This window comes from Chanos chanos, chromosome 12 (genome assembly GCF_902362185.1).
Source record: "Chanos chanos chromosome 12, fChaCha1.1, whole genome shotgun sequence".
Lineage (NCBI taxonomy): Eukaryota > Metazoa > Chordata > Actinopteri > Gonorynchiformes > Chanidae > Chanos > Chanos chanos.
The window spans coordinates 9,594,681-9,611,950 of NC_044506.1; the positions used below are offsets into that span (position 1 = coordinate 9,594,681).

Consider the following 17,270-nt stretch of genomic DNA (forward strand, 5'->3'; position numbering starts at 1 on the left):
GTTTAACTTAACAGTATGAATTGGAGAATGTGAAGATACTCCAGTCTTGAGAGGACATAATGTCCCACATCCAAAATGACAGGAAACGTGGAAACAAAGTCACCAGCACTAAACCAACATTCTCTCTCACGTGCGCAGGGAAAAGTAACTCTGCAATATATTATTATCTCGCAGTAAAAGATACCCGTGTCCGATTCAAATATAAACAGTGATATTTAAAACTCGAGATGAATTGCCCAGTCTAAAGCGACTCTATTATGGCAACAGATTTGGTCTTTTGTTTCATTAAAACTGCGTCATTTTAAATCTGAGTGAAAGAGTTAACTCTGCAACTCATTTGTTGCGACTCCTCACAACTTTAGTCATTTGCGCATCCTCTGTGCCGAGAACTGTGCCTAATGCCACGTGAGAGAGAGGGAGAGAGAGAGGGAGGGAGAGAGGAGGGTAAAAGAAAGAAAAGATGGGTGTGAAAGCCTGTAGTGAGAATGCGAGGCATTTGTTTTCTGTGGCTCTTATCTGTAGCGAGGGCCACGGAAGGAAGAGACAAAAAAGAGAGAGAGAGAGAGAGAGAGAGAGAAAGAGAGAGAGAGAAACGAGGGGAGGTGTTTTTTTCTAAGTCTTTCTCAGGAGGTGGATGCACCACGTCAGCACTGGCCGTCCAGATGATGTAAACCTTTAGATCACTGGGACTGTGGAGCTGACCTCCCTCACAGGAAGAGGAGGAAATGCTTCATCCGCCTCTGAGAGCACACACTCGGCAGACGCTTCTGTTACGACACACTGACCATGTATTTCTTTCCATTCATGACATGGACGTGGGCAGTTCTCTCAGCCATTCTCTAGCTATTGTAAGCTGTCACTAATTACTTGGAGGAATTTACTAGTCATTCCTTTAGGTCCTTTTGCAGGGTGGGTACAGGAACTCGCCATGCTTACTTGCATAGACTACAACAGAGAACATAGATGGATTGAGGTTTTTTTGTGATTTTTTTGTTGGGGGTTTTGTTGTTGTTGTTGATCAGATTTTCAGTCTTTGTAATAGAATGGGAATTAGTGTTGAGCAAGCACATCGTCCTTATTGTCCTTATCATCCACAGCGCCTGTCCCTGTGGCAGGAAGTCAGTGGAAACCAGTCTCAGGCTCACATATCCGACCCTCAAACTCAACTTGAGTTTTTTTTTTATGTCCCTAAACTTTAAAGCCATTGGATCTCTGTTCGAACACATACGTGCTCATAACTCTTACTAGAAATAAGGTCAAAATTCAGATGTTGTCAGTGAGTGAAGTGGAGGGGAATTTGGCACACAATGTAATTCATTGTTAATATGTCCCCCCCCCCCCCCCCCCCCCCGAAGCCGTAGTGTTAATTCTTTTTAAGGATAATTATGCATGCATATTTATGCAGATATGTGGCTAATAGTACTGTAATTATACATAACCATTCATGCACATTATGTGATTTTCTTGGCCTGAGGCATTCCTGCATGGTTTAACTGAAAAGGCCCTGTTTTTGTCATAAAGGAAATGTTTTTCTTTTTCTAAGTGACAGAGGTGAAGATTTCTTTTTGACCGCGTGACAGGGTTTACGAAGCCTCTGTGCGCCACATACCAGTGGATGATCATGCACATATGTCGTGGATCGTGGAGTATCTACTTTATGTGTGCGCAAACCGTCTGCGTGCGTACGTGTGTGTCACACAATGGCATATGATGCTATGCTACACATGCTATACGAACAGAACATGCTATATTTCTGTCCCCTTGCATCTGTGACCGAGCCATTTCATTTTCTCTGCATTTCACTCAAGAGGCTTCAGTGTTGTGAATCCCTTTGCTGTGATGGATTTTAAGGGCCCACTCCCATTGTCTCCCCTTTACCTCTGAAGGCCTGGAGGACTGAGGAAGGAAGCCCGACAGACTCACCATATTGATGTTTGAGAGCCTGCTATGTGTTCAGACCCTCCCTCCCCCCAAATTTCAAACAAAAGAAGACCACTTTTTCTTTTCTGTTTTTTTCTGTTTTGTTTTGTTTTATTTTGTTTTTTGCTCTTTCTCTTTCAGTTCTGTCTTTCCACTGCCCACACATTTGTACGCAGCACTTCCCCAAGCCCAAGACTCATCATGGTGGAAGTTTTAAAAAAAAAAAGCCATTTTGCGTAATTCTCTTTAACATTGATTTCTGAGGAAGGTTGCTGCTGATTCTACTGTCGTAAGTGTCACATGTCTGTCCTGTTGGAGGCTGATCAGCAGGCGTTTAGTGTTCTGTAACAACCTGGAGTGATTTTTTTTTTTTTTTTTTTGTCTTTACCGTTGTCAGCTTGTCCAGTCCTATCGTCACTCTCTGGCCCAGATGTGTAGTAGTCATCACTGTAGTTGTTTATGTGTGAATAAGGCTCACATCACAAACACAATCTCGGTGCTGACTTCTTCCCCAACTTAACGTAGGACATTTTTACTCCAATTTTCATGCAGACTTTGTTCTCTGAGACCGCTCTCATTAAATATCTGACCACATTTTATTTGTATGTTCCCCAGGCCTTGTTCAGTCACTGACAGCTGTAACCCCATAGCCTTAGCTGAAGCTGAAGCTTTGAAGTGTGTGTGTGTGTGTGTGTGTGTGTGTGTGTGTGTGGAGGGAGTGTACATGAACTCCAGATATATCCAAACCTCTCAGAACTAGCTAGCTTGAGTTCCCCATAGCACCTCTCCCCAGCCTTGTCACAGGACCGGGGTGCTAATATTAGAGACGCAGCTGAGGGGCGTGGCCTGGACAGCAGAAGGATTGTGACTCCTCTGTCTCCCAGGCATAGTTTGGCCTTAGTGCTGGTCTAGGATCAGATTTAAAGCATGTGCACTCTAACTTTAACCATCATAAACTGACAACAAAACTGACCCTAGATTTCTTCATGAGAGGATCCTCTGTCAGTTTTTTAGGTGTACGGTATTCAAATTTGGTTTTTTAAATCTTCTGGAATTTTCTGATGGTTTCTTCTGTTAACAGTGGGCCGAAACACTGTTTACTCAGGACACAGGCATTTTGTAATCGCCCACAGTTAACCCCCTGCGTCCTCAGACTGGAGTTTTCATATGCCAGCGGGCTGTGTGTGATTAATTGACTGAGTCATGGCAGCTTTGTATCTGTGTGCTCCTGTTACTTCCCCCTCACGTCTTTGTCTGTGGCAGTGTCTGGGCCAAGGTCACCGACTGTCCTTGTTCCATGAAAACACCTACTGTGTTAAATAGCTTCTTCACTTGTAACCAAATCTCTTCACAGTGAATCGTAGGCTTTCTTTTGACTGCTTTTGCTTCAAGTATTTTTGATAGACACCCCCCCCCCCTCCCTTGCCCTCCTTGTCTGTTAACGGTTCAGCTAAGTCAGTCGTTTGAATGGAATTGAATAGAACGGAAATGTACTTAGCGGAGTGTTGGGAAAGGGTCTGCACTTGAACCTGCTGGACTTTTGTCCGTTTACTTTGGGATGTCAGCTGATGTGCTGACATTTGGGCAACGTTCTGAGTACTTGTCTGACATGAGTAATTATTACTGAGCAGGTGATTTTCACTATTTACATTGCCTACCCTCTCATCAGTGCACTGCATGACTCAGTGTTGCACTATAGCATAAGTCGTACACATGAGAAATAAACTGTGCCAGTATATTATGCCGTTGTTTTGTTTTTTCTCCTGAGATGCGCGTTCGCTCATTGCTTCCGAATCAGCACGTCATCTTTTTGACCAAAGAATCTTTTTTTTTTTTCCTTTCCTTCTGCTGACTGCTCATTTCCTCGGTAACGCAGGCGCCGTTGCTTCTGTTCTCCTGCTATCGCGTCGTCCTTTAGAACAACCCATTAAACATTGCCCATCCCCCTCCTCCGCCTTGTAAAGTGCAGCCAGGGATGCTGCTCCGTCAGGGCCGTGTTCCATTCGGCCCTGCCAACGGCCAGATAAGGTGAGTGTGGCTACTGTTTTGGAGATACCCTGCTCGCTGCAGGTCTGTTTTCTGGAACAGAATGAAGGGTGGCTGTATTTTTAGATGTTAGCTCGAACTGCCACCGAGCGACGTCTCGCAGGAACTTATATGGTTATAGAAATGGGTCAGCACGTATGTAAACAAACATTCTCTCAGAGATACACATAGGCACAGTCACCCACGCATACACATTCAGACAGACATTAGTAATCACTCTTGTCGAGCTTTGTAAATAGTGAATTGAGAGGGGCGGAAGAGGAGGTGTTTTGTTTGATGCTGTTGTACTGACACAACATCAGGTTCCAATTTCAGAGTAATATTGGACTATTTTTAATAACCTGACCAACATGATATCAGACCTGTACCACACATGTATCTCCACTGACACAGTCTAGCAGTACCATGGTCATGCCATGTCGAAATGCTGTCTGTATGATCAGTGGAAAGCATTAACACACAGTTGTCCCGAGAAACACAGAAATCCTAGTTGTCCTACAACAGGCCTCTCTCAGTATGACCGTCAGCTGAGCAATTCTACTGTACACACCACTTGCATGGGCCAATGCGTCAGTCTGAGGGTGATGGACACGTTTTGAGGTGGAGCCGGAAAGTGCCTATGAAGACACCCAATCAGCCCAATCAGCACTGGCAACATGTTCTGCTCTACAGCACACAGGGATCTCATGTGTATTTTAACTACTACCTGTCGTTGCCTTGGGATTGTCATTTCTGTCGCCGAATCAGTATTCTCGTGTCAAGCAATCTCTCTGTCACAGTTTTCCAGTGGTTTGGGTTTTGTCACAGCGTCTGGCTTTTTAGCTGCGCGTGTCTGCGGAGGGCAAGGACTGCACCACTGTGACACATTGTTATCATTACATTAAGAGGCTGAGCTGGAACATGCACTGTGATCCGTCAGATATGCGCACAGCGCCTGTGGCGCGCTGAGACTGGATGGGCGTCGACAGAAGGCATGCACGCGCCCTTCCCCAAGCCCCGCGGGCTTCCAGCCCCGCCCCTTTCAGCTGGGAGCAATGATGCAATTATGAGGTCACAGTCCCGGTGGTCAAAGTAAACAGTTCTGGAACCTCTTGTTTTCTTTTGTTTGGACATCCGGAACCTTCAGTGAAAGAGCTACAGCCGTTTTCACGCACCACCTGTCCAGACTGTCAAATGTTTTGCATCACACAGCAGTTAACCTTCTTTTTTTTTTCTTTTTTTTTTTCTTATTTTACTCTGTGCAGGAGCAGAGCCCGGTGGTAGGGAAGAGTCTTGAAACATTTATAATTCATGTATGATTCATGCGCCTCTGCCATGTGCTGCGTTTATGGATGCGTGCAGTCGCTGCGAATGTGGGTAACCCGGTTGAGGAGAAGAAGCAGCAGCCAGGGTCCTGAGATTCTCGTCAGATTGCTCATGCTCCACTGGAGGATTCTCCAGTCGCGTTGGCTCCACTCAAAGTGACTGCTTTTGTGTGCTCCAGATTCACGGTTCCTTCGCTGGATCCGCACTGCGGTCTGCCCTCCCCGGTGCCATATGATATTAATTCCAGTTCATATTGCTGTTTGTTTCCAATCATTTTCATTAATGGTTTTGGAATAGGATTACGGCTGAGATTTTTCTGAAGATAACGGCTTGTGTCATAATATTGAACTTCCTAGAATTTCTAGTCATATAGAAAAGTCTCATCTTATCATAGAGCATCACACCACAGTGTTGCGTTTCCACTAGGAGGGATTTGGCGACATTTTCACACAGTAGTACATTTTGTTCTCCTCTGTTTCCTTAAGCAAAATAAGTCAGCACAATGATGTAATTTCGCTGAACTGTAGTCTAACGCCAAGATAAGTTTCTCATGGCACACACAGCACAAGAAAGTAGCCTGTAATTTTGAATGTGGATTCTATTTTCTGCTACAAAAGGCCTTTCATTGTGTCCTCGGATGTGTATACTGTGAACTGTCAGTCACCCAGAGTTACTCTGGAACCCAGACTTATCCTTAAGAATTTTTCCACACATGTGATTATCTTTGTCTTATTGTCATAGAGATCCCCCTAAAATGGAATATATGTTTTGAAATCTAAGGGATTTTTGAGATAGACTTAGTTAAACCCCAAATACAACACTAGATATATTTTTATAATGCTGTGGCGATGTATTTATTTGTATTAACTCTTTTATATAAAAGTGTTAAAAACACAACAGATTGTTCACAAGTAAATCCTGCCTTTTATAATAAAGATCCAAACCAAACAAAGAGCTACATCAGGTCCAAACTTTGCATTGAGGGAAAGAATATGATCAAGCATAAGCCTTCGTCGGTGTAGACAGAGGCAAGCTTGAGGTCTTTTCATGTGTTAAATAGTATTGATTTTGTATTCTCTGGGGCCATACAGTTCAGCTCTGTGCTCAGGACTTGTCTTGTTGATCTTACTGTCGTCCTTGTGGAAGCGAGCCGCTTCCAAAGTGCAGGCACCCTGCGTGGTGTTGCCATCCGTATAAACAGAGGGGGAAACGCATACCGAAGATGCCTGAGGTCGGCCTGACCCAGTTGCACCAGGCTGCTGCCGCTGCCCCCCCCCCCCTCCCCCCTTTACATCCCCCTCCTACCACCGGCTGGCTGACAGATCCTCCTAGAGCAGAGTGGTCCATTATGGAGGTGCTGACCCAATTCATACCATACTGACACACTGTCTGCGCACCGACTTGTCTGTCCTCCCTGGGCCCATGTGTTAATGTCAGTACAACAGTGTCAGAGGCCCAGTGGGGAGGGGTGGGGGCATGGGGCCCTGAGAGGACCTGAGGAACATCTGAACATTAACTTAGCAAAATTGACAAGAGCAGATAGAGACTGAGTTAAAACGTCCGGGAAGTCCCTCGTATTTATTGTAAACCAGAGCAGGGCAGTAAAATGTTATCTAGCACATGTTGTGTGATCAAGAAATTGCCTGTTAACAACTGATGAACGATTGTTTGACCTCCCGCAGAGCAAAGTTCAATGACCCTGCCTAACCTCCACACCAAGTCAGAATGATATTTTAGAATGTTTCCCCATATATGCATCGTGTATTATCTACACCCTGTTTTACTTCTCTCTCTCTTTCTCTCTCTCTCTCTCTCTCTCTCTCTCTTTGCCCACCTTTTGTCGTTTATATCACAAAAATCGTCTCTGGAAAACCCAGTGCCTTTTATGGCTCACAATCACAGTAGGGTATCCACAGCTATTTTTATCATGTGTGCCTATCTACCACCGCTGTAATGTGAGCCAGCAGTGGTGAGCGTGACGGAGTGGTGTCTGAGGAGACGTGTCATGTGAACGCCCGAACCGCGCTCACGTTTGTACACGTCCGACAGAGCCGCAGGTGCAGTCGGTACAGGAGCCAGTCAGATCTTTCATTGTCTCCTTCAGGGTTACTGCTAGAGCTTTGAAGAGAGTTTTTTTTTTTTTTTCATTTATGATGTACATCTCATGAGATTATAAAATTAGATTAATTTTGTTGGCAGTCTGTCGAATCTTGTTGGTGTGAGAATTTGTTTTGCAGTTTGTGGCAGTGTTGAAAGTTGCTCATTTCTTATTTTAACCCTGTTCAGAGTACAGTCTTGCACAAAGAGGATAAAAGTGTAGTCGGCAGACTCATTTCATTGCTGTTTCTCTGCTGTGGGGCTCCTGCACTGCGCTTTATATGGAGAAGCCTGTTTGGACATGCTGTCGTTCTTCAGTCTCTCTCTTGTTTATCCGTTTGCTCCTTTCTTTGTCGTCTTTTTCTTTCTCAACACTGCTCCCATTTTACTTCCATGTGGTTCCTTTGAGACAGACAGACAGACAGACAGACATAGACATACACACACACACACACACATACACACACACATGCAAAGTTGTCTAAAATTAACATTCTGGTATAAGCCCTTTTCTGTGTGTTTTATGAGGTCTTGGCCAATCGCCTGTTACTATGCAGATTGAGTGGAATCTATGTGCTCTCTCTGCCCTGTTATTGACTCTCTCATCCAGCAACCACAGACCCACCACGGGGTAGAAGCTTCTAGAATCTACGCATGCATCATTTAATATTTCCCTAGATAGATTCACTACCAGTCTACCTTGGCTCTCACCTAGGCCGTATCACTGTTATCATTCATTCTATGCAAATTACGTGAAGTGTAATGTCCTTATGGAGTAGCTTTAGTTTGCTCATTATAAGGACACAAAAATGCTGCCCCGACACGGTTGCCAGTATCTAAGAATATGTGTAATGAACGTACAATAGCTTTGTAATGACCTATATAAACGTTTGTTCTGGTCACACAACCCCTGAAACCATCTGTTCAATTCTGGTCTCCTCCTTCACCTTCGGACATGGGACAAAGTTGTATATTTTTGGAGATTAGCCTGAGAACCGTGTGAAAAATATTGCACGTTGTTTTGTAGGATTTGTGATTTCATCGCAACGTCAACCTATTTTGATTGTTCACAAGCTCAGGAAATTCCTCCTAAAGGTTTCGTGTTTGTTATCTTAGTTTAAGGATAAGTGAATATACCTTTTTTACTCTTTTCTACACTACTTGATTCTTTTAAAAAAATGTCCCTCTTGGCCACTTTGGCAACAGGGAGTCTTTAAGTTGTTGTGCTGTTTTTTTTTTGTTTATCTCCTTTCTCAACAAATAACACATTACCAGAGTAGGCTGGAGTAGACTTTTAGAGACAGAGTGAACCCTGCCTGGATGGTGACGTTAGCATGGACTGGAGCTGGGCCCAGTCTCAGACTGGAAATCTGTGCTCGTTCTGAGTGTGACCAGAAAAGTCTGGAGACACACTCAGTCGGCCAACTGTGAGCAGCAGATCCCTAAATCTCTGGTCCCTCATTTTAACTAACATCCATCACAGAGAGAGACACAGAGAAAGAGAAAGAGAGAGAGAGACAGAGAGAGAGAGAGGGAGAGAGACAGAGAGAGAGAGAGAGAGAGAGAGAGACAGAGAGAGAGAGAGAGAGGGAGAGAGAGAGAGAGAGAGAGAGAGACACAGAGAAAGAGAGGGAGAGAGAGAGAGAGAGACACAGAGAAAGAGAGAGAGAGGGAGAGAGGGAGAGAGAGAGAGAGAGAGAGAGATATAGTCACCTCATTTTTGACGAAGACCTTCTGTTGTTTAACGTTTTCTGTTCTTCAGTGTGTTTAATTTCAGCGGTCTAACTTTGTTTGTGCGCTGTGTACAGGGAAAGAATGACTATTACTTGCACTGTGTTTCACTGCTACTAGACGTTACTTTGTGCTCCAGACGGCACAGTGTGGGTGGACTGCTTGTCAGGCCTCTTTATGGCTGTCCTATGGGTTCTCATGGAGCCTGCACAGGGCAGGCGGCAGCTGCAAGATCAGAGACAGAGATTCAGCTGTGGCGAAGGAACCAGTTGTGAAAACACAGGACGGCTCCAGAATGAAAACAGGAGGTGCAAGACTCACTCTGACCTGCTCTTTACTTCTCTCAGGTCAGAGGTCAAATACCCGGCCACCATTTTGGTTAAAAGGCCCCCCGCGGTCTTTCTCTTTCAAAAGAGCTAGTTATCCCGTTACGTGCGCTGCAGTCTCTCTCATAGGACCACTCACATTAGGTCATAGAGCAGATGCTTTAATACTGTGGAACTTTTATGCAAATCAGCTCTAACTGGATGTTCCACTGAAGCAGAGGAACTGAAGGACCTCACTCAAGGACACAGTGTGGGCGCTGGAATCGACAAGCCTTTGATTTCAAGTCTGTCGCCAATATCACGGCACTGCCTCGCCGACAATCCAAGCCCAGCGGAATCCGAAATCCGCCCAGCCCGATATTCTGTTTTATCAAATCTGACCTAGACTGGGGGTGTACATTTTTGGGATGACTCATGAATTCTAGAAATGCAGTCTTTACAGCCTGCCTCTCTGTCTCCTTATCCCTTTCTCTTTCTCTTTCTCTCTCCCCTTCTCTCTCTCTCTCTCTCTCTCTCTCTCTCTCTCTCTCTCTCTCTTAAGGGTCTATTGAATACATAATATGTGTACAGGAGCTCTAGGGAGAGCCCAGAGTTGCTTTGATGCTAGTGCCTTGACTGATGCGTGTGATTGGGGTGTGAACGGGATGTTAATGGAGTTGAAGTTCTCTGCTAATGAGGACAAGGATACCAGAGCGAGTGTTGTGAAGAAGTCTTAAAAGAGAGTATTTGGAGTCCACTGGCCGCATATAAATCACCACATTATTCAGAACTCTTCCGGTTGTGTTATGGAATGAAGGCTGCCTGAATATTTAAGCAGCAAAACAACAGCGTGGTATTGTTTCAGTGATTGAAAATATTTTATATGAACGACGTTCGCTGTAATTTTTCAAATTAGCTGAATGCTAATGGGCTAACGTCCGGGAACACAATTGTGAAAGACAGAAATATCGTTACTCATGTTTATAATTTAATTCATTGCCAGATGGCTGTTGATATGTTCTAAATTTTGTACACCTCTGAACAAACGTTTTTTTTGTTGTTGTTGTTTTTTTTTTTGCAGCTCTCACCTCTTCTCCGGAGACAAGTCCCAGAGTGGAGAAGGAGAATGGGGTAGAGAGTGAGCTCCTGAGAGCAGATGACACTACAATCACAGACTCCTCTCTGATAACAGATCCGCCCTCCAAAGCAGACACCCCCAGCAGAGGCGACGGAAGGTCCTCCACACCTGGAGCAGCTGCCAGCCCGCAGCCCAAAAAAGGTACGGCGTCTCACCTGAGAGGGCACGCCTGCTCTGGTCCTCAAAAGAAACCACCATCAAAGTAACACCACATCTGCTCTGACACACCACCATCACACGCACACACGCCAGACCACACACACACACACACACACACACACACACAGCGTCAGTCTAATGAAATCAAGGAGGGGAAAGACACTGCCAAACGGAGGCCAAAAGCAGTAACTACACAAAAACAGACAGAAAAATGGCTTTGAAGGTTTTTGGTATGTTTGTTTATTTGTTTTCAGGTTGTCCAGCCAAATATGTTGTCGGTAGATAACCGACCAGTTTCTGTGAAACGGAGAATGGCTGAATGAAAACAGATGGTCACAAGATGAAACAGATGCTTGAAGGACAGTTAGATGAGATATATCTTTATTTTGATCAAATGTGTATTTACTGTACTCTGCTTTCGCATGGCAGCCCATCCCGTGTAATTCTGAAACAGACGAGAGTCTGAGAGCTTTGAGTATATATTTGTCCTTTTTATTTAGCACGACAAAGACTCCTAGAGAGTCTCATAGTTCTCAGAATGGGGAGCAAACAACATAAAAAAAACAAAAAAAACCCCCCAGAAAAGCCCTTGCCATCAGAGTAGAGTCTCTTACAGCAAACATTCAGGGGAAGGTTGAAGAATGGCGTGTACATGTAACCAGGTGATAGCTCATATGATTACAAGAACAGGATGCTATCATCACGGCGTCCTCCATAAAACCCTCATCCATTTCGGTCTTATCAGACAGATGGCGGTGGCTAAACGCCAAGTCATCTTTCATTAAAATGGGGGGATGAAGAGACAGGACTGGTGTAGTCTTGAATCGAGGATTGGACCTCCAGATGCAGAGGGAAAGGGGGTTGCGGAACAGTCAGACCAACGCAGATCAAATTCGGCCAAGAAATTCTTTGATGCTGGTGGGAGGAAGGCTGGTTGTCATAGCGACAGGACGTTGCCGCAGGCCCCTGTTTGATTTGCAGTAAAAATGCGTATATGTATCGGTAGATGCCCATAAAGAAGGCGGTAACTCCAGGGTGCTGTTCGTGACGCATAAATCTCAACCGGCGCAAGTGGTCCAAATCCCGTACGGGGAGCAAGAGGAAAAACAGATTTACATCATATATTCAGATGCTCTGCCTATCTCGCTTGTCGTAGAATTACAGGAAGTAGACCAGACCTAACATTAGAAAACCCTCTTGCTTTGATAGGGAAATCAAACACTGTGTCAGTAAACAGAACAGTCACAGCTGTCATGGTGAATAATTGTCACTGATCAAATTGTTCCCTTAGAGATTTTAGCTTGAGGCTTATTGATTGTGACTGAGTCACTTTGGTCTTCAGTGTAGAACCTGAAAGCAAGACGTCAAACAAGAGCCTCATTAGCCAAGGGTGATGTTTTAAGCATCGTCCCTTCTCGGGTGTTTTTGGCACGTTGGCAGTGCTGCGGCTTGTGGCACATTAACACGGCAAAAACGCAAACCTTATCTAACACACCATCTGTTTGGGTTTTTTTTTTTCACAACAGATGCCATGAATTCAGAGCAAAGACAGAAACTGGCAAAACAGAGGAGAGAGGAGAGAGCCAAAAAGCTGGGTAAGTGACACTCAAGGTGAACAAAACCTTTTATAACTGTTTCTGGTTGAAGTGAGAATTTGTTGGTATAAACATACCCAAAACTAGGTCTGTGTTTCGCACTCCATATCTGTGGATAATTGTGTGTCTTGAGGTAGTTATGGCCATTGAAAAAAACCCAAAACTCAATAGTGTTAATAACTTTGTAATTTAAAACCATTAAGGAATTAACAACTGTTCAGTCACATAGCACGTAATTAGCTTCTGTTCTGAAGCAGTGATGAGGGCGTGGCTATATGTGATTGACAGCTTTTCTCACCCTCTGTTTTTAACGCTGCAGAACAGCGCACCCAGGAGCAAGGTAAGACTCCTGACATGCCGCGGGGGTGGCCTCTCCCATCATGTGCACTGTGATTGTTGAATGATCCATGCTCTCATTCTCGCAGTGTTTTTTTTTTTTTTGGAGATAATCATTGTTTTCATTGCTTTTGATTGCTCCTTTTTGGTACTTTAATTTGGTACTTTAATGTTGTGGTAAAATATGGTGCAGCTAATTGATGTACATTCTCAAAGGTTGAATGTGCTGATTTATAATCAACTGATTCTCTTCTGTATGTGATCGATGTTGCTTGTTTTAATTTGTTTCCATTTCTGGGCCTGTTTTACAAAATGTATTTATTTTACTTTTATTTTAATTTCTAAAGTATCAGACTGATTAATAGGTTTGTTTGACAAAGTATATTTATCAACGTAGCAAAACATACAGAATATAATCCAGATGAAGTGTGTAGTGTTTCTGATCTGGTCCCTTCTATTGGATGAGTACATCAAGCCCAGGCAATCAATCCAATAGCACTTATGTACAAAAAAAAAAAAAATCCACATTTATCAGTTCAATATTAGCCCAGAGGCATTTTGTGAACAATTCAGCCGTGGATGAGTAAAGCAAAGCTCTTCAGTGTATGAGATATAATTACTCAGTCCATTAACATCATTAGCCCACTTGGCTGATCGTAGCCTTTCAGCAGCCTTTGGAAGACTAAGCCAAACAAAGCCCTAACCTCGTCAGCCCAGTGTCCGTTCTGTTCACCGCCGATAAGGCCAGTGGAGCTTCAGCGTGGCTCTGCTCCCTCACACAGGCTTACGCTGTTTATCCCCCGCGTTAAGGTCTTAATGTTGTTGTTGTTGGGAAAGAAAAGCCTAGCTCGGGTAAAAATTCACTATGTATGTGAAAATAAAGCCCTGCGTTCAGATCCTGAGGAGGATGAAAAGGAACATTTTAATACTTTGGTGTTGTCGCTTTGAACAGTGCTGAGAATGAAAAAAAAAACACCACAGCTCAGAGCCTGGCTCTTATGTAACTGATATTGTGGCAAAGGATTACAGCGTTAAGGTTCTCCTGCACAGGTAATAAACCAATGATACGGCAGAGCTGAGATTCAACGAGAAATCAGGGCTGAGGTGGTTTTTGTGCTGGCTGAACGGGGATTGTCATGTCTTTCTTGAAGGGATACAGAGGAATGCAGAGTTTGAATTTATTTAGAGAGAGAAACAAGACAGCAGAGAATACAATGCAAACAATACCACTGGGATGGGCACAGGAGAGAGCTTTGAAAATCCTTATGTACACCATACAGAGATAGGTTTTGTAGTATAAAGCATAGAATCCATTCAGAAAGAGGAAAAAATAAAAGCGGAATGATTACGTTTAAGTGCTGTAACACATTGACATGGCTTTCAGGACATGTTACTGTTGATTCGTACTCTGAGGGTTCTCTACTGCTCTGTTCTTGAACTATGATTAGGGGGGTAAAAAACACACACACACACACAACAGTGTGTAATAAAAGTGTTTTTTAAATACTCTGTCAAAGTGATTATAGGTTCTCTAAACTCGCCTCGGTTTGGTTCATCTTAATGCAGGAGTCTTCAGCTAAAGGAAACCATCGAAATCTCAGATTTCAAATACAGTGAATATGCCTTGTGGTTAATATCTCACAGAAATAATGCTGAAACTTTTTTTTTTTCCCTCATCCATTTTATTGGGTCACCGCTCAACTATCTTTAAAAACGTTTTCTCAGATGTGACCGTGCAAACCAAAATCACCTCAGGGATCATGTAAAGTCAAGAAAAGAACAAAAAGACATTAGAGAAAAAGAAAAACAACAAAAGAGAAACAGAAACTATTTAAGACCCTGCATGAATTTTAAACATCGCTGTTAATGTAATTATTTCCTCTCCATTCCCTGTAGCGTGTGTGCACTCAGTCAGTCCCAGTTTCGTTTGTCTAGCCTCATGTGCGAAACACATTGCCAAGCGTGGAAGGGTGCTGCGGGTTTCTTAAAGGCCCGTTAGAGGAGACTGCAAAACAGGAAATGCCAGTGAGCGATATGGCGTGTTTACCAGAGGAACTCGGAGAGCAGAATGCACCCAGCTGTCGCACAGCATGATGGGACTTTTAAACAAGGAGCGTCGATTGCGTTTTAATTGTTTGTTTTTTTTTGTTCATTAGGAACAGTAATTGAACCTCCTCTGTGACTTCTGCTGGAGTTTCTCAATGCTGCCACAGGGCAGAGTTTTCTGGTCTAGTTGCTTTTTGTTTATTGTTTTCATCTCAGTCTTTGTTTAGAAATGCTTTCCCTGTCATGTTTTTGAAAAGCTGTTATTTGTTAAATTCATCAAAAGGGATGAACATGTTGAAACCATTAACGAGTTCATGCAAAGTTTAGACGACCAGCAGTCTCCTCCACCAGCAGCGTCACTTCGATTCTGCATTGTTGTCGCTTAAAGAGAAAACTGAGAATCCAAGCTGATCTCAGCACAGTGTTCTCGTCAGGTCGCCGCTCGGTACCGAACCCGACCGAATCAGTGCGCTGGAGGGGGGGGGGACGCTGAGATGAACGTATTCGGGTCAGTTTCCTTTGGGAAAGATGAAACCTCCTCTGCGTAACTGCGCTGACCTCTCTCCTCCCTCTCTGCAGCGGCCAAGAAGGCCCAGTGGCTTGAGAAAGAGGAGAAGGCGCGGCGTCTGAGGGACAGCCAGCTGGAGGAGCGTCGGAAGAAGCTGGAGGAGCAGAGGCTCAAGGCGGAGAAACGTCGCGCCCTCCTGGAGGAGAAACAGAGACAGAAACTAGAGAAGAACAAGGTGGGGAGGGGTGCTTAGACAGCCCCTGTGGGTTTACACCAGTCTGAACTGAACGAGGGACTATTCAGTACCCGTGTGTGTGAGAGGGACTATAATGGGGTCTGTATTTCATTACAGTGAGGTCCATGTGAGACTTCTGTAAGATATATATATATATATGTGTGTACGCGTCTTTTGGCTTTTATTCTGTCGTATTGCTGCCACAGGTTCTGAAAACTTTTGCATGCCGTACAGGTTTTCAGAGTGAATAGAATATTTGGGTGTCTCTTGCTGACCTTTTAACGGTAGCTCGGGGTGTCTGTTACTCAGGAGAGGTATGAGTCCGCCATCAAGAGGTCCACCAAGAAGACCTGGGCCGAGATCCGCCAGCAGAGATGGTCCTGGGCCGGAGGACTGAACCAGACCTCCCGCAGAGAAAGTGAGTAGCGTCGGTGCCGAGATAACAGAACCCAGAGTGACTTTGGGAGCATAGAGTGAGTGTAAACAGGTGGAAGGTCAGATAAGAGAAACGGTGCGGCTGTCTGATAGGACAGGCTGTGAGATTTCATCGTAAACTAGGCCACCGTTCGTATGAACGTTGTGTTGTATTTGCACATTTAAATGTGTGATTTTAGCCTCAGTGTATTTAAAAAGTAAATTTGTTGTCAGTTTGTTATTGAATGAATCCTGAAAAAGGTTACAGACATTACAGTCATTCCTAACTTTGATTTTGGATTTGAGACGGTGTCAGATGAAATGTAACTGCTGTAATCTTTCGAACAATCTGATGAGTTTCCAAATCATTTTACAATAATCTCACTGTCACGGCGTTATTAATCATGATGAATCACATTTTTTTACATGGCATTCATTGACTTTTTTCTTTAGTTGATCCCTTTCATAGGCGTTAACATGAATTTTTGGGGAGGAGATGTTGTTTAATTAGATGAACTGTGTTGGACAAGAGCTGACATGAACCTGTAAGATGTTCTCTTAAGGAGGTGTCAGACCTCGTAGAGCAGATCACAAATCTCACAGTGTTGTTAAAGAATGAGAGGTCACCATTCAAATATCTGACACCGAGGCACTGCCTGACCTCCTCATTAATAAGTGTGTGTGTGTGTGTGTGTGTGTATTGGAGAGAAACAGAGAGTGTAATTATTATTTTGGTCACAGTTGACTTGTGTCTGGTGAGTGGATGTGTATGGAAATGGTGAAAGGCTGTGTTGAGTCTAAATGGAAAGTGTGATTAAATGTGATTCCAGAATGATCCAGTTCCCTCAGGTTAACACATCTGGAACAGAACTGAAGAAAACACAAGCAAAAGTCTAGATCTGATCATTAATGAACAAGAGTTGTTAATGTGACCAGTAGCCACATCTGCCATCCCTGAAGCCCAGCATGACTTTAAAGGACTTCCTTTCCACATAAGCGAGACGCCGGCATGATTTTTCAAAATTTTTTTGGTTTGTTTTTTTATTTTATTTATTTATTTATTTTTTGTTAATTTAACCTCTCCCCCTCCGACCCCCCCGTGACGTTGTCCTCCCGGGCCGTGGCGTCCTGGCGTGCGTGCCTTGTATGAAAACGTCTTGTTGTCTGTTGCGTTCTCTCCGGTGCAGGCAGATGCTCGGCCTCCACTGTCAACCTGCCCAGACAGGTGGAACCTGTCATTAACAACAGGCTGTCCAAGTCTTCAGCCACCCTCTGGAACTCTCCCAACAGAAGTAAGGACGAGCCGTGTCAATGTCCACCAGACCCCTCCCCCCCCCCAACCCCTCCCCCCCTCACCCTCCCAAGTCCTTCAGATCCCTCGGTTTGGCTTTCGTTTCGTTTTCTTTTTCTTTTTGTTATTATGATTATGGTTAGT

The 17,270-nt window shown here is 44.1% G+C and overlaps 1 protein-coding gene across 3 annotated transcripts in view; it reads left to right on the forward strand.

Moving 5' to 3' along the window:
* The window catches only part of LOC115824969 (MAP7 domain-containing protein 1), a 32,566-nt gene that overhangs the window by 2,277 nt on the left and 13,019 nt on the right, over nt 1–17,270 (forward strand). The window contains exons 2-7 of one of the 3 annotated variants that reach the window (XM_030788680.1): nt 10,486–10,683; nt 12,228–12,296; nt 12,616–12,636; nt 15,258–15,421; nt 15,731–15,839; nt 17,023–17,127. In XM_030788680.1, the coding sequence (XP_030644540.1) occupies nt 10,486–10,683; nt 12,228–12,296; nt 12,616–12,636; nt 15,258–15,421; nt 15,731–15,839; nt 17,023–17,127 (666 nt within the window). The remainder of the gene's footprint in view (nt 1–10,485; nt 10,684–12,227; nt 12,297–12,615; nt 12,637–15,257; nt 15,422–15,730; nt 15,840–17,022; nt 17,128–17,270) is intronic. The other 2 variants (XM_030788682.1, XM_030788681.1) reach the window with 2 other exon arrangements.